At 41.0% G+C, this 26,019-nt stretch overlaps 1 protein-coding gene across 1 annotated transcript in view; it reads right to left on the bottom strand.

Moving 5' to 3' along the window:
- Positions 1 to 6,193: 6,193 nt before the first annotated feature.
- The window catches only part of Gnl3l (G protein nucleolar 3 like), a 34,257-nt gene continuing 14,431 nt past the window's right edge, over positions 6,194 to 26,019 (bottom strand). The window contains 16 exon segments of the mRNA XM_047535226.1: positions 6,194 to 8,028; positions 10,099 to 10,321; positions 14,238 to 14,365; positions 16,191 to 16,259; positions 16,262 to 16,326; positions 16,597 to 16,739; positions 16,834 to 17,008; positions 17,487 to 17,575; positions 19,682 to 19,838; positions 22,515 to 22,616; positions 23,615 to 23,678; positions 23,681 to 23,774; positions 23,930 to 23,949; positions 23,952 to 24,012; positions 24,787 to 24,855; positions 24,857 to 24,904. Coding sequence (XP_047391182.1) covers positions 7,946 to 8,028; positions 10,099 to 10,321; positions 14,238 to 14,365; positions 16,191 to 16,259; positions 16,262 to 16,326; positions 16,597 to 16,739; positions 16,834 to 17,008; positions 17,487 to 17,575; positions 19,682 to 19,838; positions 22,515 to 22,616; positions 23,615 to 23,678; positions 23,681 to 23,774; positions 23,930 to 23,949; positions 23,952 to 24,012; positions 24,787 to 24,855; positions 24,857 to 24,904 — 1,590 coding nt within the window. The 3' untranslated portion in view covers positions 6,194 to 7,945.

Genomic DNA, 26,019 nt, shown 5'->3' with positions numbered 1-26,019 from the left:
TAAATAATAGTGATGGTGGGAATGATCTGACCCAAGAAGACAAGTGGCCACTTGGACCTTCAATTTCAGTGTCTGCTATGATACAGACTCCATTCATAACATCCCCAACTGTACAGGCCTATCCTATATCTGAATATTACAAGAATCTGTGACAAAATCTTTTAATTTCTAAAGGGTTAAGTCTGACAGTCTACAAAATTAAACATCTATAACTCTTTTGCTTCTTACCTGTGGGAATCTAATACCTAACAAAGGGCTATAAAATCTTTGTTTCCTGTTGACTTCTATGTAGAAGTGTGTACACTTGCATAGTATATTATGTATTTGTGTCTATAAATCATGTACATGGTACCAAAATTGGCATATAGATATTGAGCACTCATAATTTTTTTAAAGTATCCAAATGCCTTTTAGGTCATGTGATTACATTAGTTAAAATAAAAATAAAAGTATAGGTGTCTTCAAAATTACTAATCTGCATGTGACCAGCCAATCAAAAAATTAGTTCTATAAAATGTTTAAAATACAACATTCTATACCTTTGTCTTCATGGGTAACATGTTTATAACTAAAACAAATAATTTAACATAAATGGGATTAATCTTCATAAATAAGTTTGTTAAAAATCTGATTAATTTACAAAGTTAAAATACTATAACATCTACTAAATTTAAATTTAAGCACTCTTGGCTTCTCAAATTCTATAAGAAAAATTTGGGGCTTTATTGTGTTTTTTATAGATTTTTAGTAAATTAAAAGTTTAAGATGATTTTTTCTGGGTCTTCATTAAAAAACAATAATTAAGGACTAAAATTCTACTTACAGGTATTGTTCTATGTACAAAAAACAAAACCCTTTCTTGATTCATTCTAACCACCCACTATGGTACACATTTGCTTAAACCCAAATATCTTAAAAACAACTCTGGAAAAATTAATAAAAATTAGGTATAGGGCTGGGAGATAGCTCAGTTGGTAAAGTGCTTGCCTAACAAGCACAGGGCCCTGGGTTCGATCCCCAGCACCACAAAAAATATATATATAGTTTAATTATATTTAGATATAATTAAACGGATAATTTTACCTCATCAATCAGGATGTAATATTTATCCTAGGTTTTTACAAAGGCACATTTAATTATGAAAGACAAAAATTGCTGTTAAGCCATATTTGGCAGGAATTCTGATTTTATCTACCCAGCTATAACTAACACTCAATTTGAGATGGCTCAAGATGATGATTAACAAATTGCCCTAATTGGTTATGAAGGGCAAATCTTTTTACATACTCATCAATCCTTAAAAATATTATTTAAACAAAAGGGGGGATATACATCCACTATATACATGTCAAGATCACTTCCTGATTTCCAATTATAAAAATTATATTACAGAGGCTGGGGTTGTGACTCAGTGGTAGAGTGCTTGCCTAGTGCGTGTGAGACACTGGGTTCAATTCTCAGAAACACATATAAATAAATAATAAAATAAGGTCTATCAACATCTAAATAAATATTTTTTAAAACTATATTACAAAGGTAGCACCTAAAATATAGTATGTGCATAAAAACAGACACATAGAAAAATGGAACAATAGAAAGCCCTAAAATAAATCTACACATTTATATCAAACTGATTTGACAAAAGTTGCCTAGTATACACAATGAGGAAACGTTTCTTCAAATAAATGGTGTTACATTTTGCTTTTACTCAAGAAGCTTGAAATGTTGAGATGCATCTCCTCTCCATTTGCCTGGTACAACATTCCTTCATCCTTCAAGTCGAAGTTTAGAAACTTCCTCCTCTCTGAAACCTTTCCTTGACAAATTAGGCCTTCCTGAACCTTGGCTGCCAAACTTGTTTGTACAAACCTCTTTTGTAGCAATAGTCTTACTAAATTTTTTCTGTTTGTCTCCTCATTTAGACTATGAACTCCTTGAGGACAGGCACATTATCTTTTCAGCTTTTGTGTTCCACATGCCCAGCTCACTGCTCAGAAAATAGTAGGTACTCAATAAATGTCTGTTGAGTGAAGGAAAAGAATAAAAACTGAAAAGGCAAGTACATGAATAGACATTTTTCAATGAAGACAAATATATGAGAAGTCACTCATAAGGAATGCAAATCCAAGCCACATTGACATATCACATTGTTAGGATTTCTATGAAAAGTCAAAAGATAAGCATGAGACAAGGTGGAGGAAAGAGCCTTTGGAAATACAAAATGGTACAGCCATTATGGAAAACAATAAAAAGATTCCTCAAAAAATTAAAATAGAAGCAAGGTGCTACCACAGGTCTATAATCCCAGTGACGAGGTAGGTTGAAACAGGAGGATCACAAGTTTGAGAACAGCCTCAGCAACTTGGCAAGACACTCAACAACTTAAAGACCCTGTCTCTAAATTTTAAAAAGGGGGATGTAGTTCAGTGGGAAAGAACCACTGGATTCAATTCCCATACCAAAAAAATAAAAATAAGAACTACCATAGGATTCAGCAGTCCCACTTCTGGGGATATCCAAAGGAAACATAATCTCTACCTAAGAGCTTCACTTCTGCATTCATTGCAACATTATTCACAATAGGGGATATATTGAAATAATCTGAGTCTGGATGGATGAAGAAATATGGTGGGTATGTATATAAATATATGGGTGCATGTGTAAACTTATTCAGCCTTACAGAAATTCTGGCATTTGTGATAACATAGATGTAATAGAGGATATGATGCTAAGTGAAATGAGACATACCAAAAAGACAAATATTGCAGGATTTCACTTACATGTAGACTCTCTAAAAGGTAAACTCAAGACGGATGTAGTGACATATGCCTGAAATGCCAGTGGTTCAGGAAGCTGAGGCAGGAGGTTCGTGAGTTCAAAGCCAGCCTCAGCAAAAGCGAGGTGCTAAGCAACTCAGTGAGACCCTTGTCTAATAAAATACAAAACAGGCTAGGGATGGCTCAATGGTTAAGCACCCAAGTTCAATTCCCAGTATGCATATGTATTTGTGCGTGTGTGTGTGTGTGTGTGTGTGTGTGTGTGTCTAATTTCTGGACCTAATATACAGCATATTGACTTTAGTTAATAAAATGTTGTATACTTAAAATTTGCTAAGAGTAGACTTCAAGTGTTCTCACTACTCAAAAACAGCTCTGTGAAGATGCATAAGTTAATTAGCTTGACTGTGGCAATCACTTCACAATGTACACACATAACAAAGCATGACACTGGTATCAGGGATATAGCTCAGTGGTAAAGTGCCTGGCAAGCACAAGGCCCTGGGTTCCATTCCCAGACTGCAAAAACAAAATAAAAGTCATCATGTTGTATACACATTGAATATATTTCATTTTATTTGTCAATTACCACAGAAGTTGAAAAAGGTAGATACATGTAATAGATTACTATTAAATCTTAAAAAAAATTGTGACAGATTACAACACAGATGAATCTTGAAGATATTTTGCTAAGCAAAATATGCAGTCACATAAGGACAAATATTGTATTATTCTATTTATATGATGTTCTTAGAATAATATTCATAGTAGCAGATTCATATTGTGTGCATCTACAAATATGTAACAACAAGTCACTGTTAATGTATTTATAATACACCAATAAAAAGGAAAATAAAAATGAAAAATCAAAGAATTGTGGGGAATGGGGGATGGGGTTATCATTTAGTGGGTGCAGAATTTTGGTTACACAAGATGAAAGGAGTTTTGAAGGACTGTGGTGATGATTGCACGATGTGAATGTACTTAAAAATGGTTGACAGTAACTTTTATTATTTATCCTTTACTACAATTTTTAAACAAAAATTAATTTGTCAATAAAGCTTTACCATAATGAAAGTAAAAGACACTGTTTAGAAAATCAAAGATAAGTCCAGACTGGGAAAAACTGTCAGAAAGCATATATCCAACAAAGAACGTGAACCCAGCACAGAATCTTTAAAACTTACAAATAACAAAACAAACCATTACAAAACACCCAAGACAAGAACATTTTGTCAAAGAGGATATTTGGATGGCAAATAAGCACATGAAAATGTTCAAATCATTAGTCATTAGAGAAATGCAGATTGAAACCACAAAGAGATACCACTACATACCTATTAGAATAGCTAATGTTGGGGCGGAAAAACTGGCAAAACCAAGTGCTACAGAAATGTGGAACTAAACCTTTCAAGGAAATGTCAAAACGGTAAGCCCGGGGGGCAGGGGAGGAAAAACTAACAGAATGAATCAAACACCATTACCCTATGCAAATGTATGGTATGCCTCTATTTCATATACAGAGAAACAAGATGTACCCCATTTGTTTACAAAAAAAAAAAAAACTGGTAAAACCACTTCAAAAAAGTTCAGCAGTTTCTTAGAAGGTTAAACATACACTTACCATATATTCCAGCAATCCAACTCTGGGTAGCTGCTCTAGAGAAATGAAAACACAAAAAGTCGCACACAAATATTTATATAGCAGCTTTATAATGCCCAAAACTGCAAAGATCTAAATGTCCCACAAATGGGGTACAGATAAAACAAATGGTAGTACATTCACACAATGGAATATGACTCAGGAACAAGAACTAATGATACACCCAATGACATCAGTAAATCTCAAATTTATTATTAGCAAATTGATTCTCAAAAAGTTACATCTGTATATTCCACTTATATACATTCTGCAAAACATGAACCAGAAGGACAAATCAATGATTACCAGGGGTTAGCTACAGGGGACTGGTTTTAACTATAAAGTGCAGGAGTGAATTTGGTGGCGGTGGCTAATAGGACCGTTCCATACCTTATTGTATTGGTGGTTACATACCTCAATGCATAATTTATCAAAGCTTATAGAACTGTAATTTTATTTTTTTGCAGTAATAGGGATTGAACTTAGGGCACTCTATCAATAAGCTACATCCCCAGAACTTTTTATTTTTTATTTTAAAACAGTCCTGCTAAATTTCCCAGGCTGGCCTCAAATTTATTATTGTCCTGCTTCTGCCTCCAGAATAACTGGGATTACAGGTGAATGCCACCATGCCTGGTTCTAATGTAAATTTTAGGAATACAAGTTTAAAACTTGATGGCATAAAATAAACCTATATACTGTATGATTCTATTTATATGGCATTCATGCTAAAGCAAAACTATAACAGATCAGTGGTTTGTAGTAACTGAAGATAAGGGCTAAGAGTAGACAACAAAGGTCCTGAGGAGTTTTGGGGGATAACAAATATTCTAATCTCAATTGTGGTGTTGATTCACTCCTGAACTTTATGCAAATCTTAATTTTTTTAAAAAGAAAGGGAAAAAGATTTATAAGTAGCTTTAATTCAGGAATAGTGGTGCACACCTGTAATCCCAGGTACTCAGTCAGGAAGTTTTAAAAAACTGAAGATATCTATAGGTAGAATATCTAGAATCCAAAATTCTTATCCCAACAAGACTACTTTACTTCTAGATATTTCTATTTCTCATCCTTGCTTACCAGAACCACTCAGGAATAAAAATTATTTTAAATATTAAATTATGAAATTCCAACTGAACATGGTGGCACACACCTATAATCCCACCTACTCAGGATGCTAAGGCAGGAGGACTGTAAGGCCAGCCTGGGCAACTTTCAAGAATCTGTCTCAAAATAAAAAATAAAGGGATGAGGATGTAGCTCAGTGCTTGCCTAGTATACCTGAGGTCCTAGGTTCAATCCCCAGTACTGCAAAAAGGGTGTATGTATACATACCTGTGTGTGTGTGTGTGTGTGTGTGTGTGTGTGTGTGTGTGTGTAAATGGCTTTGGCAGTCTCAGTATCCAATTTCTCATTTTAACACTATTACCTACCAGAAGAGTCTCATAATGTGATGTTATGAAATGTTACACCTCATTCAAGGAGACTCAGGCAAAACTTTAGCAAGACAATACTAGGATTTTTAAACCTAAAAAGAAGAAAATGCATTTTAAGGACTTAATAAATTGAGACTGGCACACAGTAGGTACTTAATTAATGTACCTTTGTTAAGAATGCAGTATAATGCAGACGAAAGGGACTGCATAGGGTTTCAATCACACTTGGCTCTACCAGTTAATGTTGTCTTGGGCATATCCTGTCAACTTTGAGCCTGTTTATTTTTCTTATGAGACTAATCCTGTATTGGTACAGCCATATAGAGGGTTAAGGGGTTAACAGATTTCCAGAGCTTGTTACAGTTTGTGCTCAATCAGTACCTAACTCCCTCCTTTGGCCATGCCTGAATACAGGAGTAGTCTGTCTCAAAATAAAACAGTCTATAGTCAGTGGCATTCTAGTCTATCACCTGATTTGGTTATTAGGATCTGGTTAGGTAAACTGCGGGTGCTGGCCTAAGAGGCAGAGGTAAGAGCAAGACTAAAGGGTATTATTCATGGGTCAAAGGATAGCTGGAAGTTTAGTGTAGCGGGCAAAGACCGAAGTAATGCAATGCTCACTCCCTACAAATATCTCGACTCTGGATAAACTGCTAGGAACTGAAATTTTGTACATGAAACAAAATCCCTAGTAAAATGAGATCATTTCAGTTGTAATCTTCTATCCCAGTCCAAGAGCTTGCTACAGTTTGGATTTTAAATGTACCCCAAAGGCCCATGTGTTAAAAGGCTTGATCTCGGGGTGGTACTATTAGGAGGTGGACTAAACTTTTAGGAGGCAGGGCCTGGTGGGAGATCCTTAAATCGTGAGACAATGAAAGGGATTGTGGGACTTCAGGCACTCCCACTTTTTTTTTTTTTTTTTTTTTTTTTGCTTACCGGCCATGAGATGAAGGTTGGTCACCACTTATACCCAGTTTATCTATGCTACCTCACCAGAAAGCCAAAGCAATGGAGCCAGTTGATCATAGATTGTAACTTTAAAGATTATAAGTCAAAATAAACCTTTCTCTTTATAAATTGATATCTTAAGTATTTTATAATAGTGACAGCAAGCTGACTAAGCCAAGACCCTAGTACTGCTTGGGCCTGCTGCTCTTGTCTGATGGGTAGGCTGTCCAAAAGGTGATAGTTAATTATACTTTAATGGGTGGCTTCCAGGCACTAGGAAAGGAGTTAGCTGGTACAGTCCCAAATACTGCTGCTCTCTTAAGGGCACACTCTGAATAAATGGAACCAAAACTCTCTGGAATTATGGAATTCAAATTCTGATGCTGGATAAGGTCCACAAGGGCAGGGACCAGCAAGAGCACTTCAGTTAACAGAATTCCTCCAAATTCTCACATATGCCAAGATGGGACTGTCCCTAAAGCACCCAGCTGCCCTAACAACAGGTACCTTCTATTCCTTTCCTACAAAATAGTACCTAACACACTTTAGCACCAGCCAAGCTTGTTTGTTTTCTTCTTCCCTCTATCCTATCTCCAGACTCTTCCACAGATATAAAAAGGCTCATCACTATTCCCCCTGTCCCCACTGCCACCCAGGTGAGGACTTAAGAACTTGGAAGAAAGATGCATGGCCAGGAGCCCATTACAGGAATACCTTGATGCTGATACCTCTTGTTGAATGGTAAAGAAATCATCTTCCCTGCAGGGTCTCCAGGTCTACTAACAGTCTAGCCTTTATTGTACATTCAGCGGTCTAAGAGGGCTTGTGGGAGGTCATCCCTAATATCAGCTCAACCTGCGGGGTGGGATCCTGGGATTAAGTGTGAGGGATAAATTGTTAGCACCTGGGCTCTGCTGATATTTTATTTATCTTGTAAAACACAGCAGGGATTAAGTAAAGGACACTGGATTGGCAACTCCAGCCTCTCTAGAGAGGATGGAGGGAATAGTATGGGGAGGGGACACAGTATGGGAGGGTTTTTTAAATATATAGATACTTCAGAGAGAACCAAACTCCATTTGTATTCCCCCATCCCACAGGAACCGGTGCTTGGAGCGGGAGGGGAGTGAATCAGCTGATCAGTCACCAGCACTGTCATCACCGTTGCCAGAGAGGTCGAGAACAGACATCATGGAATCGGACAGCTTGCTGGCAATTTTATCTGCAGATGAAGAAATACATGCAATCTTTGGGTGACTGGCTTGCCAAAAGAAGGCCTACTAGATCTGACCTACATGAAGCTTGGTCTGCACCAAACTCCCCAAATAGCTCACTTAATCCCCAAACACTAAACAAACAACTGGTGAGCTGTTGGAAGCCACTGTTAAACCTCACAACTAGAACCATTTATCAACCTATGATCACCACAACATAGCTTCTACCTCAGAGTTTCAAACTCACAGGGCTCCAGATTTTTTTGTCCCTTCCAAGAACCAAAATGGTAATTTTCTTATACTACATTGTACTTAGCACCCCATCATTACCTTCAAAACAAAGCTCTCACCAGGCATGGTCATTCACACCTGTGACCCTAGTGACTGGGGAGGCTGAGGCAAGAGGATCACAAGTGAGGCCAGCCTGGGCAACTTATCAAGACCCTGTCTCAAAATAAATATAAACAGGGTGAGGATGTAGCTGAATGCCCCTGAGTTTAACCCCCACGACCACAAAAACAAAACAAAAAAACAAAGTTCTCACAGCAAAAAACAAACACAGGGGCTAGGGAGATAGTTCAGTTGGTAGAGTGCTTGCCTTGCAAGCACAAGGCCCTGGGTTCAATCCTCAGTACCTCAAAAAAATAAATAAATAAAAAGAGAACACAGCAGTGGTAGCTTTGAGCCTGAATGCTCACAACTCACGCTTCTCATCTGCCCTATTATTCCTCAAGATTCCCTGAGACTGGTTAGATCCCTTCACGGTACTTGCTATCTCTTCAGAGTGATCACTCTGTGCTGTCAAATGTCTGTTTTATCTCCTCCCTACGCTCTAATAAGACCATAAGTTCAAGGGCAATTTATTTCTGGAGTCCAAGGACTCAAAGTAGAGCCAGGCCAAGAGTGAATGTTTGATTATAAAATATGACCTACTTCAAAGAATAGGGCTGACAGGGCCAATCAACCCTATCTAGGTTTGCATTTTGCCTCCAATGATTACTAACTGTCTTACTTTTAAAGTGTCGCTGACTATCTCTGAGTCTCAGTTACCTCATTTACTATATGAGAATAAGTCTTTTACAATGAGTTAGTGAAGACAGGTGTAACCATCCTTCAGTATCCATAGGAAAAGACTTGGAGGATACCAATCCAGATTTGTTATTCTGAAGGCCCTTATATGAAATGGTACAGTATTTGAATATAAACTATACATATCCTCCTGAACACTTTAAGTCATTTTTAGATAATACTTAATACACTATAAATTCTATGTAAATAGTTGTCATACCATGTTGTTTAGGAAATAATGACAAGAAATACATAGTCTTTATACATTCAGGACAAATGCAATGTTTTTTCAAATATTTTTGATTTGCAGTTGGTTGAATCTGCAAGTACAGAAGCCACAGATATGGAGGACCCACAATAAAGCATGAAGACCTAAATGGGTCAGGTACACAATGGACCACCATTAAAATGAAGGGAAGTTCTTTCATGTATGATGTGGAACAGAAAAAAAATGATGGGGCAAAACCATGTGTTCAGTAGACTAGCATTTGAGTAGAAAAAACAACAAAGAATATAGGTATTTTCTTGTGTCTCTTTGTTAGGAAAGAGACACAAGAAACTAACGGTTGCCTATGAGGAGAGGCCTAGATAACCAGCAGATAGAAAATATATTTTACTGTATATCCTTTGGGATTTTGAGTGCAATGCCAAATGATAAAAAAAATTATATATAGCCTGATAGCTAGCTAACACAGAAAGTACCTGATAAATGTGGCTATATTTACAAAGACTAGGCCACTGGTTTTCCAAGTGTGGTCCCCAGAGGACCAGCATCAGCTGATTTATTCAATTAGAATCTCTGGGGAAGGGTCCCATAAATCTGTATCTTAATAAACACTCCAGGTGATTCTGATGCAAGGTAAAGTTTAAGAACCACTATGCTAGTAGTTGAGCCCCTAACCCATCCCTGCTCTCCAACCCTGGACACATGGATATGCTCATTGAGCAGCCCCTAATACAGGACCCAGACTGGCCCTTTGCAGAGCAAATGGGCAGCCAAGTACCCCCACCTGTACGCTTCTGCATCTTCTTCTTGTTCTTCAAGGCAGATGCCAAAGCCTGGCCCTGTTGCAAAGGATCTGTCTCCATGATCCTCTGCAGCATTGGACGGCGGTCCACTGAGCTGACATCCACCACGCTGTTGTTCTTGGGGTGGTGGTGGTTCACATTGCGTTTAGCCCACCCCACCTGATGACGGTTTGGATTGGTGCAATAACCAGTGAGGTCTCCAATCTGGAGAGAGAAAGAGGATAATGGTGAGGTCCTGACCTTCAAAGGACCTCCAGAGACTTCTACAGAGGAGGCAGAAACAGGCTTAGTAAAGACTAGGAAGCCTACAGCTGGGTATGATGACACACATCTGTACTTCAAACTACTTGGGAGGTGAAACAGAAAGATCTCAAATTCATGGACAACCTGGGAAACATAGACCCTGTCTCAAAATAAATAAATAAATAAAAGAGCTGCAGACATAGTTCAATGGTACAGTGCCCCTGGATTCAATCCCCAATAAAGTGGGGGAAAAAGGAGCCTGGAGTCATGTGAACTAGGCTCTAATTTGGCTCCACCATATATAAGCAGGTACTTAGCCTTTCAACCTCAGTTTGCTCATCTGTCAAGTGGGAGTGAATAATGGGTAACCTATATGACTTTTACAAGAATAAAATGAACTGGGTGTGGTGGTGCATGCTTGTAATCCCAGCGGCTCAGGAGGCTGAGGCAAGAGGATCACAGGTTCAAAGATAGCCTCAGCAACTTAGTGAGCTCTAAGCAACTAGCAAGACCCTGTCTCAAAATAAAAAAATAAAAAGGGCTGGGGATGTGGCTCAGTGGTTAAGTGCCCTTTGGTTCCCTCCTTGGTAGCCCCTGCAAAAAAAATAATAAAATGAAAAGATAGGGTTACTTGATCATGAAAATTGGTATTATAATGATCCTTTACTTAAGCGACTCTTCAGGTCTCATTAAATTTAACAAATATTTTTGGAAACTATTTTGTTCCAGCTCTGTGTGAGGACAAAGAAGAGTCAAACTCATTTCCACCTTTAGGGAGCAACAATCTATCTCATAAGTATGGTGTCTGCCCACGAGGGACACAAGGATGAGTAACAAAGAGGTTGGAATGACAGCAGTCAACATACTACTGATGGGAGGATCATTCCTTTCTCTTTCTTTTTTATGGTGGTACTGGGGATTGAACCCAGGAGCACTTTACCAATGAGCTATATCACTGACCTTTTTATTTTGAGACAGGCTCTCACCAGGTTACCAAGGCTGTCCTCAAATTTGATATCCTCCTACCTCAGCCTCCAGAGTCATTAGGATTACAGGCATGCACCACCATGCCAAACAGGGAGGGTCATTCCTAACTAAACATTGGAAAAGCACAGAGCATACTTGGGGGGGTCACCAAAAGGGACTTGATGTGGCAGGAGTGAAAGATGTATGTGAGTAGTAAATCCAGTGTTAACAGAAAGTTTACTATATGCCAGGTACCACTCTAAGTTCATATGTGAATATACGTATATGTGGGTGAGTGTGTGTTATGTATGTATGTTTGTGTCTTAGCTTATAGAATATTTGCACAACTACAAAAATCACCTAACAATGCATCTCTCAGAACATATCCCCATTGTGAGGCATCATATGTGACTGTACGCACCCTTTTGCATGTATTAATTAACTTAATCCTTCTAACAATGCTATGAAAACAAGGTACCTGAGGTCACAGATCTAGTATGCTATGGAGTAAATTAGAACCCAAGCAGTCTAGCTTCAGAGCCCATGCCTATGATCATCTACTTCCCTATAGTGAGGAAAAGGCAAGAAGAGATGGGACTGAGTAAAGTTACCATCCTGCACCACTTGGGTTGAGGGCAGAAGCACTATTCACAATATAGTATACCTAAACCATATCTCTTATTTGTACAATGGGGTGGCCCTAATGAAGGCCCTGAACTGAATCTGAAACTTGTAGTATAGAAAAAGGGAACCACTTGCAGGTTTCTGAGGAAAAAAGGATGTGTTCTGGGGCTTAGGAGCTCAGTGGAACATATTATTGGAGATGGTCTTAAATACACAACTTTACACTGATTTTCCCTTTAAGCAATGAAAACCTCTAAAAAACTATGTGAGAATGAAAATAGTGTGATTCCCTCACTTTTGCATACCACAAATTTCATATAGACTGACTACAGACTGGGTTTCCTCCTCGGACTACATGCCCCCATGGTGGACCCTTTCCTATGATAACTGTTCTAATACATAAACCTGACCATGTCATTTCCCTGCTTAAGGAACCCTTCCAGATATATAACCAAAAAATAAAGGACAGCTCCTGAAATTAATCCTGTGGAACAATCTCCAAGATGAATTTGTAAGTGAATCAAGTAAAATGGAGAACTATATGAAGAGCATTAAAAATATTTACCTGTAACTATTTATATAGTTATATATTATATTTATATAGTGCACATATAAATATGGAATAGCTCTGAAAAGACATTTAAAAGTCTGCTAATAATGACTGGCTCTAAGAAAGTGACAGGGGGGCTGAAACACAAAAACAGGAGAGAGATTTACTTTTTGCTGTACACATTTTAGTACCTTTTAAATTTTAAACCATAATTACATTACCTACTTGAAATTTTTTTAAAAATAAAAAAATTAAGAAAACGGGAGTGAAAAACCCTTTGAAGTCAGGTGCAGTGGTACACACCACTAATCCTAGTGACTTGGGAGGCTGAGGCAAGAATATAGCAATCCAAGTTTAATCTCAACAACTCAGGAAGTTCCTGTCTCAAAATTGAAAAAAAAGAAGGAAAAAAAAAAACTCTGGGCACAATGGCATATGCCTGTAATCCCAGCAACTCAAGAGGCTGAGGCAGAAGGATACCAAGTTCAAGGCCTAGCTCAGCAATTTAGCAAGGCCTTAAGCAACTTAGTGAAACCCTGTCTCAAAAAAAGTAAAAAGGGTTGGCTCAGTGGTAAGGTGCCCCTGGGTTCAATCCTCAATACCAAAACTAAATAATATAATAAATAAATTAAAAGTAAGAAAATAAAAAGGGCTGGGGATATAACTCAGTGGTAGAGTGACTTTGGGTTCAATTCCCCAGTACCTAAACAGTAAAAACAGAAACAAACCAAAAACCCTCTGACCCTGAAAAATAAATAACCAATTTTCAGTGTTTTCTGGTTGTCTATGAGTTACAATCAACTAAAAGCCTTCTGTGATCTGACTCCAGGATTATCTTTTCCCCACCTCTTACTGCCCACTCAAGCTACCTCACATCACTAACCATTTCCGCAAAACACTTTCCTGTTACCCTCTTGGGCCTTGGCACGAGCATGGGTTGAGCCCTTGCCCAGAAAACTCAGCTTTTAAGATGTGGTTCAAGCAAGACTTTCCTAACTCACAATTGGTATAGATGAGGGCCCTTATAACCATGCTTTCTCAACCTTCATCCCACCCCTTTCCCATCCCTGCCAACATTCCATGCACCTCCCATCACAGTGCAGATGTCTTTCTGAAATCCAGAAAGATTTGTGGGGACTGGCAAAAGAGAAGGCTGAAAACAACCACCTAGAGTCATATCATCCATGCAAATCTTGAATAACAGAACTCTGGTATCTGAACCTTATTCTTTAGGTGGCTAGGGAGCCATGAAAGGAGTTTAAGCAGGTGAGATTAACACGGTCAGACTGGGCCATGAAAAATATGAAAAATAGACCTGGGACATATGTCTGGCTGAGTTGAGAGAAGTTTACTCTAGAGTTATGGAAATGGTAAAGACAAGGGAAACTGACAGATTATCAAGGGATTTTGAAGGGATACCATAGGACTTGCTGACTGACAGTTACAGCATCTTGGATACTAGGTAGGAGAAGTCATTTGCAACTTAAAACAACTGAGTGACTACTGATACCTGTTCTATGGGTTAGAACCAGATCTGGCAAAACTGCTCGAGAGTATACCTCTCTCCATGGACCTATTATCGTTTGGCAAAAGACACACAAGTCAGGCATCCAGGAACCCCAGGTAGTATGTGAACCACTCATACCTCACTACCTTACAGAAGCTAGGCAGAAGGGACTGACCACATTCAAGAATGTGGGTAGAGAAGAGGGTTGCCATAAAGAAGTGGACAGGTACCTTATATACAGTAGTTTTATTTTCAATGGCATCTGCTATTTTCACCATCGGAGAATGGAGCCACTTGATCTCCATTTCAAGCGGGTCCGTGTCACCCAACAGCTCATCTGATTCTCCTGTGGCCAAGCCTTTAACAGAACCAACACCATTATCAAGATCCTTGCTCCTCCTTGCTGTCAGCCCCTTGGTCAGGTCTCAGCAGAAAGGAAATGTGGGTACTGCCCAGGGAGTCAGGTGGGGGAAGATACTTCTCAGTTCTGCTAAAAGGTTACATAACAAAAGATTAAAAGCATGAGTTTGCAATACAACATTTGCCTATTGGGAGCTATTGGGAGCTGGCCTCAGAGTCTTAACTTGCTCATCTGAAAAATGGGAATTCCACAAGGCCTATACACAGAGGGCTGCTGTGAGTCATGGCAGAGGAGCCCTATTATTGTTTGGCCCAACCATGATGCTGTTCTATAAATGGCAGCTACCAGGATTACCTCCTCTAGGACCAGGACTATCTGTTCCCTGGCCCATTGTCTAGAGTTGGTTTCCACCGTAATCTCAGATGCCCACTGCCTCCTATAGTTCTGTCCCTATTCCCTTCTTCCTAGTCCCTACTCACCCTTCAAGATCCAGTACTAGGAACAACTCCTCCAAAACTGCTTCACCACTAACCTCCCTGACCCTCTTCTCCACTTCCCAGACCTCAATCATTTGCCAAAATGTACTGTCAGTGATAGATTCCCTCTTGCCCTCACATACATCAAGAATCAAGCATCATCCTGAGAACATGATCTCCCATCCCTCTCAAGTGCCCACCTGACAGAAACAAAAACTAAAGTTCAGAAAGAAGGAGGATAACCTGCCTAAAGCCACAAGGGGACTAAATAAGGAAGTAGGCAATTTCTCTTGTCCTCACTTACAGACATTACATTAGACATTAGAAAACCCAGACAATGAAATGTCTAACCCTCAAGAGAAACAGATACCAGAAGCTAAGTCAGCTAAGACATTCTCAACTACCCCAGTGTCTACACATGGGTCCAGGGAGTCTTGAGGCAGGATACAGAAAGAGGCCAGAGCCACAAGCCAGGGCTCCAGAGGGTAGTGTTTTATGAAAAGAAACTTTCAAAAGTTTCTGAAAGTCACATCTCTGTACACCCAGAAAATAGTCATCTTAATAATGGCTAAATTTTACTGAGCATTTATTTACTATATACAAATTACTGTTCTACATGTCTTTTCCTTTCTCATGTGCTAAGCACCAAACCCAGGGCTGTGAGCATGCTAAGCCACTGAGCTATACTCCCTACCCATTTTTTAAACAGTAAATAAATCCTCACAATCACTTATCCATGGGTGCTATTGTCCTCATTTTACAGATGACGCTATTGACACAGGGAGAAAAGAAGTAACTTATTCAGCCTCATACAGCTAATAAGAAACAAAGCTTGGACTGAATGCAGGTAGTTCATCCTTTCAACTACCTAGCTACTCAGAGCTGGGTGTCTTACATAACAGGGCAATAGTGCTGGTTCCAAGGCTACCTTTGCTTGTCACTGTCTATGTGCCTTTTAGCAACCACCACCTTTTTGTGAATTAGATAACTCACCAGCCAATGGGCATAAGAAGGAAAGCCTAGAAATACATTTGAAATGGTAGTGGAAAAGCATACAGCAACACTAGACAAAGGGCTTTTGAAAGGAACATCTCAAATCTACTACAGGCCATGCCCGAAGAGGCAGGAATTCGCACCTAACAAAAGTTCACAACCATCACCCCACCATCACCCCGTGGCCCAGATTAGAATTCTCTACCTTGCAAAAAAAAAATTAGGATGAGCTTGTTAAACTTGTACAAAATACAAGTAGAACCAGGGAAGGGGAGATCATGAGTGGGATCTGTCACCATGTCTGTGTGGCATCATCATCATCAGATCAAGTGCACCTACCCATCCATACTTACATTCCATGGTGTCTTCATTGGCCTGCTCAGTATCTTCAATGTCAAAGACTTCAGTCATCTCCTTAACATCTCAGCACTGAGATGGGCTGGTAGAGTGTGGGTGGGTGGTGGTGGTGTATAGAAGCTGATCTTCCCACTGCAGAGGTGGAGGAGATTGATGGTGGTTGTTGAGAGACCAAATGACCAATCAGACAGAGGATGAGTTCACAAGCCAGTAAGGGACAACAGAAAGGGACAAGAAAATCCAAAGTGGCTTCTAAACAACAATGGGTTGAGTTGCTGGATAATCATTGGGTATAAGTCCCAAGCACAAGGCCCTTGTGCCTTGACTGTTCCCTGCCCTGGGACAGAGGACACGTTGCCCCCCAGCTGTAATAAACACAGATGAGCTTAGCCCAGTCCTCACCTCACCCAGTCAGCCAGGACAGCTTTGGCAGCCTGTTCCTGACTGTATAAGCCTCCCTTCTTCTTCTTCCCCAAGCGGTGGGCCACTGCAGTCAAAAAGTGCTCAGTGGTCTGGAACCCAGAAACCCCATAATAGTTGGAAATCTGGTTTAGGAAAGGAGAAGAGCAGTCATTAGGAATAAAAACGAGACCCTGGAGTGGGTAGGGTAGGGAATCCACCAGGGGACCTGCTGTGTACCTCTTCCAGGTTGCAACGCTGTAGGATTGTCTCCACTGGGGTCACAGGGTCTGCCAGCTTCTGCACATGGATACAGTTACGCAAGATGGTGCCCACCTCTGAGTTGGGTCCTGGGACAATGCCTGGAGCATCCAGCAACCTGATGAACTTGTCTAGGTAGACCTCCTGCATGAATCTGGGGTGGGAGAGAAGATAGGACTGCATATGCCTGGCATTTAGTCACAAAGTTTGAACCTGGAAAAGTTGGGGAGGCGATAAAGGAGCAAGGGGAGGGTGTCTTACAGAAGTAGAAAGATGTAGGGCTGGTGGGATCTGGGGCCCTACAGACTTGAACCAATTCTAAAATTCAATCTCTGCCATTGGGAACCAGACTGCAGAACCACAGGTTAACTTCTGACTGTCTGGGTTTCAGTTGCTCCATCTATATAACAGAGCAAAGCCCAATCTTAGAGTTGTTAGGAGGAACTAATGAGAAGGATCAAGTAGGGTACCTGTCCCACACCTAGGGGGTACCAGGTAAATGAGGGACTCCCATGCCCAGGGGAAGAATCAGAGGATTGTCCAAAATAAGGAAAGGGATGAGGGCTGAAGGCATAGGAGTTGGAGAGAATGGTAGCATCAAAGAGTTGTGAAGTAGGGGAACAGGTGCTTACTTGGTGACCCCAGGAACGGCTCCCACACTGCATGCACGGCTGCGCTTCAGGCTATTGATCAGACTGCTCTTCCCAACATTGGGAAGGCCTAGAAAGTAGCAGCACATGACTCAGGGTAAAGAACATCAAGACAGATTCTGTGAGGGAGGCCTGGCAGGAGCAGCCATGAGGCCATGGAGAAGCCAAAAATAGAGCCTGGTATCCTGCCTTCCCATTCCAGGCCTTGATCAAGACCCATATGGGGCCTTTCTTTTTCTCTTCCTTTTGTGGACATGCTCCATAAATTTATCCTTCTATCTAGATGTGACACCCACCTCCCACCCACAACTAGCCTGGAAAGAAGTTCAATCCAAGGCCTCACAAACCCAATGCAACAGAAGGTGGACATCAAGAAATGTCTGCAAATGTCACAAGGCCATCTGTTCTACTGTATAATTGCCCTGGGGGAAGGGGCTCCTTTCCAGATGCCAGCCTCTTTGAGCAGCTGTCTTTTCTTGTGATCTGGTTTTTTTTTTTTTTTTTTTTTTTTTGTAGGCACCTGTGAACTGCTCTCAGCCTGTGAATAGCTTGTTTCTCCCTCCTAGGTCTCTCATTCTCACTGTTATCTCTGTATGTACTTGAATTTACACATGTATACTACCCTCTCAAGTATGTGCTTGGTGTGCACCTTTTACCTGGAAGTTTCTGTACACCTCTATCTCTTGGTGATTCTTATTCTAAAATATGACTGCTTTTTGCCTTTTTGTCTCTCTCCCCATCTATTTCTCTAGCATCTCTTTCTTTTTCCATTTATGTTTGTACCTAAGCATCTCTTTCTCATGCTGGCCACAGTCCTTTCTGATTCTCTACACCCCACCAATTCTGCCTCTCTGTAATTCCCTCTATGCTAACTCCTGTCAGTCTCCTTCTGACCACGCCTAAGGTGAATCAGGTATATGAGGGCTATTAGTGGGACTCCCATGCCCCGGATAAGAATCAGAGGATGGTCCAAAATTAGAAGGGGCTGAAGGCATGGAAGCCTCCTCTACATAGGCTCCTCTACATATTTGCTTTCTAAATGTGTTTCACTGTGTCTCTTTTTATCTCTGCCTGTGTCTCCCTAACCCTGTTGTGTGTCTCTGTCTCCCTCTCCACATACAATCTGTCTCTTCATAGACATGCTCATAGATCTCTCTCCCCATGACTCTAGATTGTATCAGTGGGTTATAGTGTATCTAGGCACATGTGTGTTACTCTGTGACTCTACTGAAGAGCAGAGGTGGGGTGAGTACATGTGGAACAGGCTTGGTCTGCATGCACTTTGCCTCTCTGCGTCTCCAGATGTGCACCCACTGGATGTGTATAGGACTCCACACATGTAGATCTGTATATACGTGTTTGTGGATCAATATGTGTACTTAGGCTGTGTGTGTGTGTTCCTTTGTGTCTATATATCTCTCTCTTTAAATCTGCTTTTTCCTTGAATGTTCTCTCTTTGGATACGATATCTGCACATCTATATACATGGGGTGTCCTTATTCTTATGCCTCCCTTTGGCATTTCTTTTTGGTCATTCTCTCCCCCTCTCTGCATGCCTTTGTCATTTAAATTTGTCTATTCTTTCCATTCTCCACCAACCTTGCCATCTGGTCTCCCTGGTTTGGTATTTGTTAATTTTTTTTCCTACATCTTCCTCTGTGTCTATTCAGGTATACATATCTACACATTCTCAGTGTCCAGCTCTCTCTCCATGGTCTCTACCTTGGCTTCACTTTCTCTGCCCAATGATCTGTCTTTGTCTCTCATGAATTCCCTAGTCCCTGCCCATGATCCCTCCCTGGGTTCCAAAAGGGTCCAGGTTTTAAACCTCAGTCCTGCCTTGCTACACAAGGCTAAGCCCACAAATCCTTTTTCCTTTGTCTGGGTCTCATTATTCTCATCTGTAAAAGATAGACAGTAACACCTCCCTTCTGACAGCTCTGACAAGATGAGATGATACCAATCCAAGCCTGGCACTATGCACTTGGTCCATGGTTCTAACATTCCATACACAGTGGTGATCTGAATATGCCTTTCTATGCCACCTATCGAAATTAAAGTTCAGAAAAACCCTTTTTGAAACCACTCCTCTCTTCCCCCAAAAGGCATATTTAACCCCAGTGACGTCCCTCTCCAAGGAAGGAACCTAGACCCCATGACTATTCACCAGGCCTTACCACGACACCCACACGGATGTGGGTGCGTACTTCACCCAGGCGGCAATAGTTTCCCAGAACCCTCATGAGATTTTCAGCTCCAAAGCAAGCTTTGCTTTTTAGCAGCGATTCAGGGGCTTGATCCACTGGCACATTACACCGATTCTGGAAATAAGGGCTGTTACAGAAGAGGCATCAGGTAGCAGATGCAATCTGAGTCCAGGTTTTCAACTTTCAGGGAAACATTCAGGAAGTCCCTGTGATGACCAACTCCTCAACCTTCAACACAGGGCTTCTCAGACAGACCCTGAACACCTACTCTTTTCCACTCTCCTCTCTTGTCTTTGCATCTCCAGATTTCTCTGTCTCTGCTTCTACCTTGACACATGTATCTTGCTTCCCATAGCAGGGGCAGGGTAGCATCCTAGCTCTAGACAAGTCTGAGTTCCAGTTCTAGCACTCACAGGTCTATCCCCAGCAAAACCTGCTTTCCTTCTCCAGGCCTTATTGCCCTCAAGTGCACAATAAGAATGCCTGCCCTCTCTGCCTCTATAGGGATGAGGTGGTGACCGGACCACAGACTACCTTCTCTTGACACCTCGCACAGGATGAGGCCATCTCAGCAATCCATCTCTTTATTCCTAATACCACCTCCTCTGCCCCGAATGCCCTTCCTCCTTTGCTTCTTCCCTTACTCACCCCAAAATGGTTTCTAATGCCACAAAGTTAGAATTAACTAAACACCCATCAATAAGAAATAGGTTCAAAGGCCTATCTGGCATATACTTAAGGTGGAATACAAATGTTAACATAGCAGGTTTTTTTTTCTTAATTTGTTTGTTTTTTGAGGTACTGGGGATTGAACTAAGGGGCACTCTACAATTGAGAAGCACATTTAGTCCTTTTTTTAAAATTTTGAGATAAGGCATTAATAAATTGCTGGCCTTGGCCCAAACTTAAAATCCTTTTGCCTCAATCTCCTGAGTGTCTGGGATTACAGGCATGTATCACCATGCCCAGTTGGAATACAACTGTTCAAAGAGACTTACAACATCTTTGCCATCAAAATGGCCACAAATTAGGCCATGGTATACAGCTCAGTAATAGACTGCTTCTCTAGCACGCACAAGACCCTGGGTTTGATCTCTAACAGCACACACACCCACATACAAAAGGTCAAAAGACTATAAATGAGGACACCATGTTTCTCAAGACTTAAAAGTTAAAAGTTATCTAAATAAAGTCAACATAGATTAACTCTGTTTATCTAAGGATTTCTGTATGGGAAATGTTGATTTGAGAATCAAATACATGCCCCTGAGACTAAAAATAGGCATGCCTACAATAGAAAAGAAACATTAATACTATTAAGTGTTGGCAAGGGTATAGGAAGCCAGCTATGGTGATGCATGCCTATAATCCCAATGACTAAGGAGGTTAGGAGGGTTGCAAGTTTTGAAGTCAGTCTCAGCAACTTAGCAAGACCCTGTCTCAAATAAAAATAGAAAAGACTAGGGATGTAGCTTGAGTGGTAAAACAACTCTGAGGTTCAAGCCTCAGTATTTTAAAAAAAGTGTAGGGAAAGATGCCCTAGTTAGCTACCCCACTGGTGGGAGTATAAACTGTTACAGCCATTATGAAGGGCAATTCAATCTGTGTCCTGGAAAATGCAAAATACACAAAGCCTATGTATGACCCAGTGACACCGATATTTGTCTACAAGCCAAGGAGACATATACAAGGGAATTGTGAAGTACAGATTATAACAATGAAAAACTGGAAACTAGGGGCGTGGGTTATAGCTCAATGGTAAAGTACTTGTCTACAAGGCTTGAGGCCCTGGGTGTAATCCCCAGCACCACAAAAAGTAATAAGTTTAATGCCTGGGGCTGGGGTTGTGGCTCAGAGGTAGAGTGCTTGCCTAACACATATGAGGCACTGGGTTCAAGCCTCAGCACCACATAAAATAAAATATAAATAAAAAAATAAAGGTATTAAAAAATAAGTTTAATGCTTGTACAAAACTGAAAAAAATGTTTCCCTAGCACCAAAATTCTCTCTCTAGAAGCAACCATTGTTTCTGTAATACATTTTATAATAAAAAAACATATTCGGGGCTGGGAAAATAGCTCAATCAGTAGAGTGCTTTGCCTTGTAAGCACAAGGCCCTGGGTCGATCCCAAAAAGAAACATATTTCTATATTAATAATATCCTTAACGCTTATAACTTTCCTACGTTCATATATGAATACAAACCAGTGAAACTCCACATCATGTACAACCACAAGAATGGGATCCTAATTAGACTAAGTTATACTCCATGTATGTATAACACATCAAAATAACACTCCACTACCATGTATATGTAGGAAGAAAGAATTTTTTAAAAACAGTATGACTTGTTGAAAAGTGGGGCTCGGGTTGTGGCTCAGTAGTACAGCGCTTGCCTAGCACATGTGAGGCACTGGATTCAATCCCTAGCACAACATTAAAAAACAAATACACATAATAAAGGTATTGTGTCCATTTACAACTAAAAATATTTTTTAAAAGTGAATGGCGGTATATATTTTTTTGAAAAGTTAACAAGTATTTAACTTCCTTTTCCAAATTTCCTATACATAGTATGTTCTTACCTTTAAGGTTGAAAAAAAGAAGCATACTTCCTGAAGAGCAATATATACGAAAGAGGAAAACTGAAACTAAAATTAAGAAGTCACCCAGTAGAGCAAAAGGCTCAACATTAAAGGTCCAGTTCAATACTAAAGGGATAAAGGACCCAGTCACATCATAACCCCCTAACCCTGGTCCTAGGCTACCCAAAAAAGGACAGATGCCCTCATCCCAGACTTACCAGTTTTTGACCTGATGTTGGGTGCTGGCCTTAAAGGCCACGGTTGGCAGTTCATTACGAAGGTAATCCACCCATTTCTCCACAATCTCCTTAGAACCAGATCTGGGGAAAATAGAAACAGATGGGGTTGGCAAGAAGATCATCTCCATGGCTCACTCCAAAGACATATCCATAAACACCCAAGGGTAGCGTCACCTCCTGCCAACATGTCTCTCACAGGCCCTGTCAGTCCTTGCCCAGTCCCCAGATGGGAGTTACAAAGGAGAGTCTGGTCTCTGGGACCATTTGGCCCTCCCTGAAGGGGCCTTCTCTCAGGGAAAATGTGCAAACTAGCTGTTTGGTCCGAAATGGCCTCCTTCCAGTCAGGTGCCCAAGGTGCCAGAAGTCTGCCAAAGATTGTCTTTCCCTTTCTAAAACAGAAAGGGATGGGAAAATAGTTCAGTGGTAGAGTACTCTAAAAAAACTAAGTTTAATACTTGGTGCAAAAATGAATAAAATGTTCCCCTAGCTTCCAAATTCTCTCTCTAGAAGGGACTGAGGATGTAGCTCAGTGGTAGGGCACTCCTGGGTTCAACCCCAGTACTGCAAAAAGAAAAATAACAACTGTCACAAGAATGACTAGCATTTGTGAAGTACCGACCATGAACCAGCACTTTATCATTAATCCTCAAACAAACCTGTCAGGTTGGGACATTCATGGCCCATTTTTATAGACAGAGAAATAGGAGATCTCAGAAGTGACATGACTTGTCCAATAAGTCACAGAAAAAGCACAAGTAGGATGAGACATGAACCTGAATGATTACTGAGTCCATATGCTCTTTTATCCCAATCTTTGGGTTACAGTTTGGGGGAGAGGACTGCCAAGTCATAAAAATGGCTCAAAATGGCAAGAACAGGGGACTGAAAGACAGGCTTGGACTCCACATCCACCTTGCACTACACTCTTTTGTGTATGTATTTGTGTACCTTCAGATAATATTTCTGGCTTTGAAAATTGGAACAAGATTCCTACCTTGCATGACTGTTGTAAGTACAATGTACTGCTGGATCTGTATCTGGTTTGAGCTAGTTTTCAAGAAGGCTAACCCCTTCCGTGCCTTACCCAATTCAGCCTAACACCTACAATCTTGTTCAAGACCAGGACCAGCTTCTTGTTGCCTCTGCCCGCAGAACAGCCTCCTCCATTTGGAAACAGCGGCAGCCCAATGGGTCTCTGGCATCCAGGACTTCCAGAATTACATCAGAGTATTGCACCACCTGCATGGCAGAGGACATAGGGATGAAGGCAGGGAACAGACTGGACAGTAGCCCATGAAAGTCTTCATTTCAGTCCAAGAAAAACCAGAAACGGAGAGGAAATTAAAATGGATTGGGGCCCTCCCATAAAGGTCTTACGAAATGGAACCCTGCACCTTACGGAACTCCTTGTATAAGCCTTCCTTGTAGCCTCATCATCCAGCTGAGGAAACATATTTAATTCCTGCAAAACTTCCTCCTAAAGAGAAAAAAAAGAGATGGGCTGGGGAAAGAAGGGAGAGAGGGAAAAAGACACAGCTAAGAGTGCGGAAGTATGGACACACAAGGGCTTTGGAAACCACAGGAGGTTGGGGAAGCCATGTCAGTCTCAGTCCACCTAAAAGTAATTTTGACCAAACCCACTCAGTTGAGAACTGGAAAAACACATGCATGTAGTGAATGCTTTTAGCTATGTGTATGCATATATTTGAGCACCAGTCAGAGGCCTGAGCATGCACAGTGGAGTGTAAGGGAGCGATATGAGGAAAACAATCTATGGTAGACATAGGATTGGGGAGGTAAATCTGTACTATATGTCAGAGAAGAAAGTCTGGAGTTGACAAGTGTATACCTGTGTGTGAGTCAAGAACAGGACAGACAGGCAGTGAGAAGCCCAGAAGGAAGATGAAATCACCCTAAATGCTTCTCTCCCTCAATCCTTCCCCTCATAATCTACTCCCTCTTTTGCATGCCCTCCCCTCATCACACCTCTCCAAGTCCCCGCAACCCACCCACCACTCCCAGTTTGGGGCTCAAGTTTGGGAGAGATGCTCTCCAGAGATATCTGGTCAGAGGTAAAGTTAAAAATGGCCCCTTATCTCCCTTTAATCCTCCCTCCCTGTCCCCAATGTTTCCTTCCTCTCTGCACTAATTCCTTTCTTCCCCTCCAACAACCTCACACCCTTCCTGTCCCTTTTGCAGAATGATAGCAAACCCCACTAATCCCACCCAGGGGCAAGGGCTGCTCTCTTACCTTGCGTTCAAACTCCTCCTGCCGTCTCAGGACATCCTGACAGTAGCTCTCAATGGTCCTGCGTCTGTGTCCTCTCTTGCTCCCGAGCAGCCTGCTGCTTCTCCCTCATCTCCTCAACCTAACAAGTAAACAGACACTAGGACTATAGCTGACTAGATCTATATACTAAGGGAGGAATGGATGACAGATGAAGGAAACCGTGCTACATGGCAGAGGTAACAGAAACCAGGGTACAGAGTGAGGACAGACAGAAGAGCAGGAGGTAGAGTACTTGAAAGGAAGAAAAAGTTGGAGAAATGAAAGCAAGGAGATAGTGGTAGATAAAAATAGAGAGAGGAAACTGTGGCACACACATGTAATCCCAGACACTCAGGAGGCTGAGAGAAGGATCAGAAGTATTGAGTCCAGCCTGGGTGACTTAAAAAGACCATGTCTCAAAAATAAAAAGGGCTAGAGCTGGGGCTAGGGATTGTAGCTTAGTGGTATAATGCTTGCCTACCATGTGTGAGGCACTGGGTTCGTTCCCCAAGCACAACATAAAAATAAATTTAAAACAATAAAGATATTATGTCCATCTACAACTAAAAAAATTTTTAAATAAAATTAAAAAAGGGTTGAGGATATATCTCAGTGCATAGAATACCCCTAGGTTCAATCCCCAGTATCACAAAAAAAGTAAAACTAGAAAAGAGTGTGTAAAACTAAAAGAGACTGCACTCCAAGCAGAGAGAATCACTTAAGACCAGACAAGAAAAAGGACAAGGTCCTGAGATATATTCCCATTTTTAAAACCAGGAAGAAAAAGCAAAGAAGCTGGATGCCACAGTACTGCCTGTAGTCCCAGCTACTCAGGAGATGGAAGTAGGTAGATCCCTGAGCCCAGGATTTCAAGGCTACTTCGAGCAACGTAGATACCCAGTCTCACAAACCACACAAGCAAGCAAGCAAACAAAAAAGCAGGAAGAAGAACAGCAAGAGAGAAATGAAAAAATTTGGTCAGAGAGGAAGGAAAGATCCAGGACAGTGGATGTCAAAGTCAAATTGGAAGTGCTTCAAGGAAAGCATGGTCTCAAATGCTGAGAATTCCACTAGGATGAGGGGGAAAAACTAGCCATGAAAATGGCATGAAGGATGGCACTATGGGAGGCCAACAGGGGTGGTTTCCATGAAGCAGTGGGAACATAAGCCAGAGAGTAATGGATTGGAACATGAGGCGAAAGTCGGCAAATAGAG

The sequence above is a fragment of the Sciurus carolinensis genome, chromosome X (genome assembly GCF_902686445.1).
Source record: "Sciurus carolinensis chromosome X, mSciCar1.2, whole genome shotgun sequence".
Classification (NCBI taxonomy): domain Eukaryota; kingdom Metazoa; phylum Chordata; class Mammalia; order Rodentia; family Sciuridae; genus Sciurus; species Sciurus carolinensis.
Note: the sequence above shows the minus strand (reverse complement) of the source record. Positions and strands in the feature narration are given on the sequence as shown.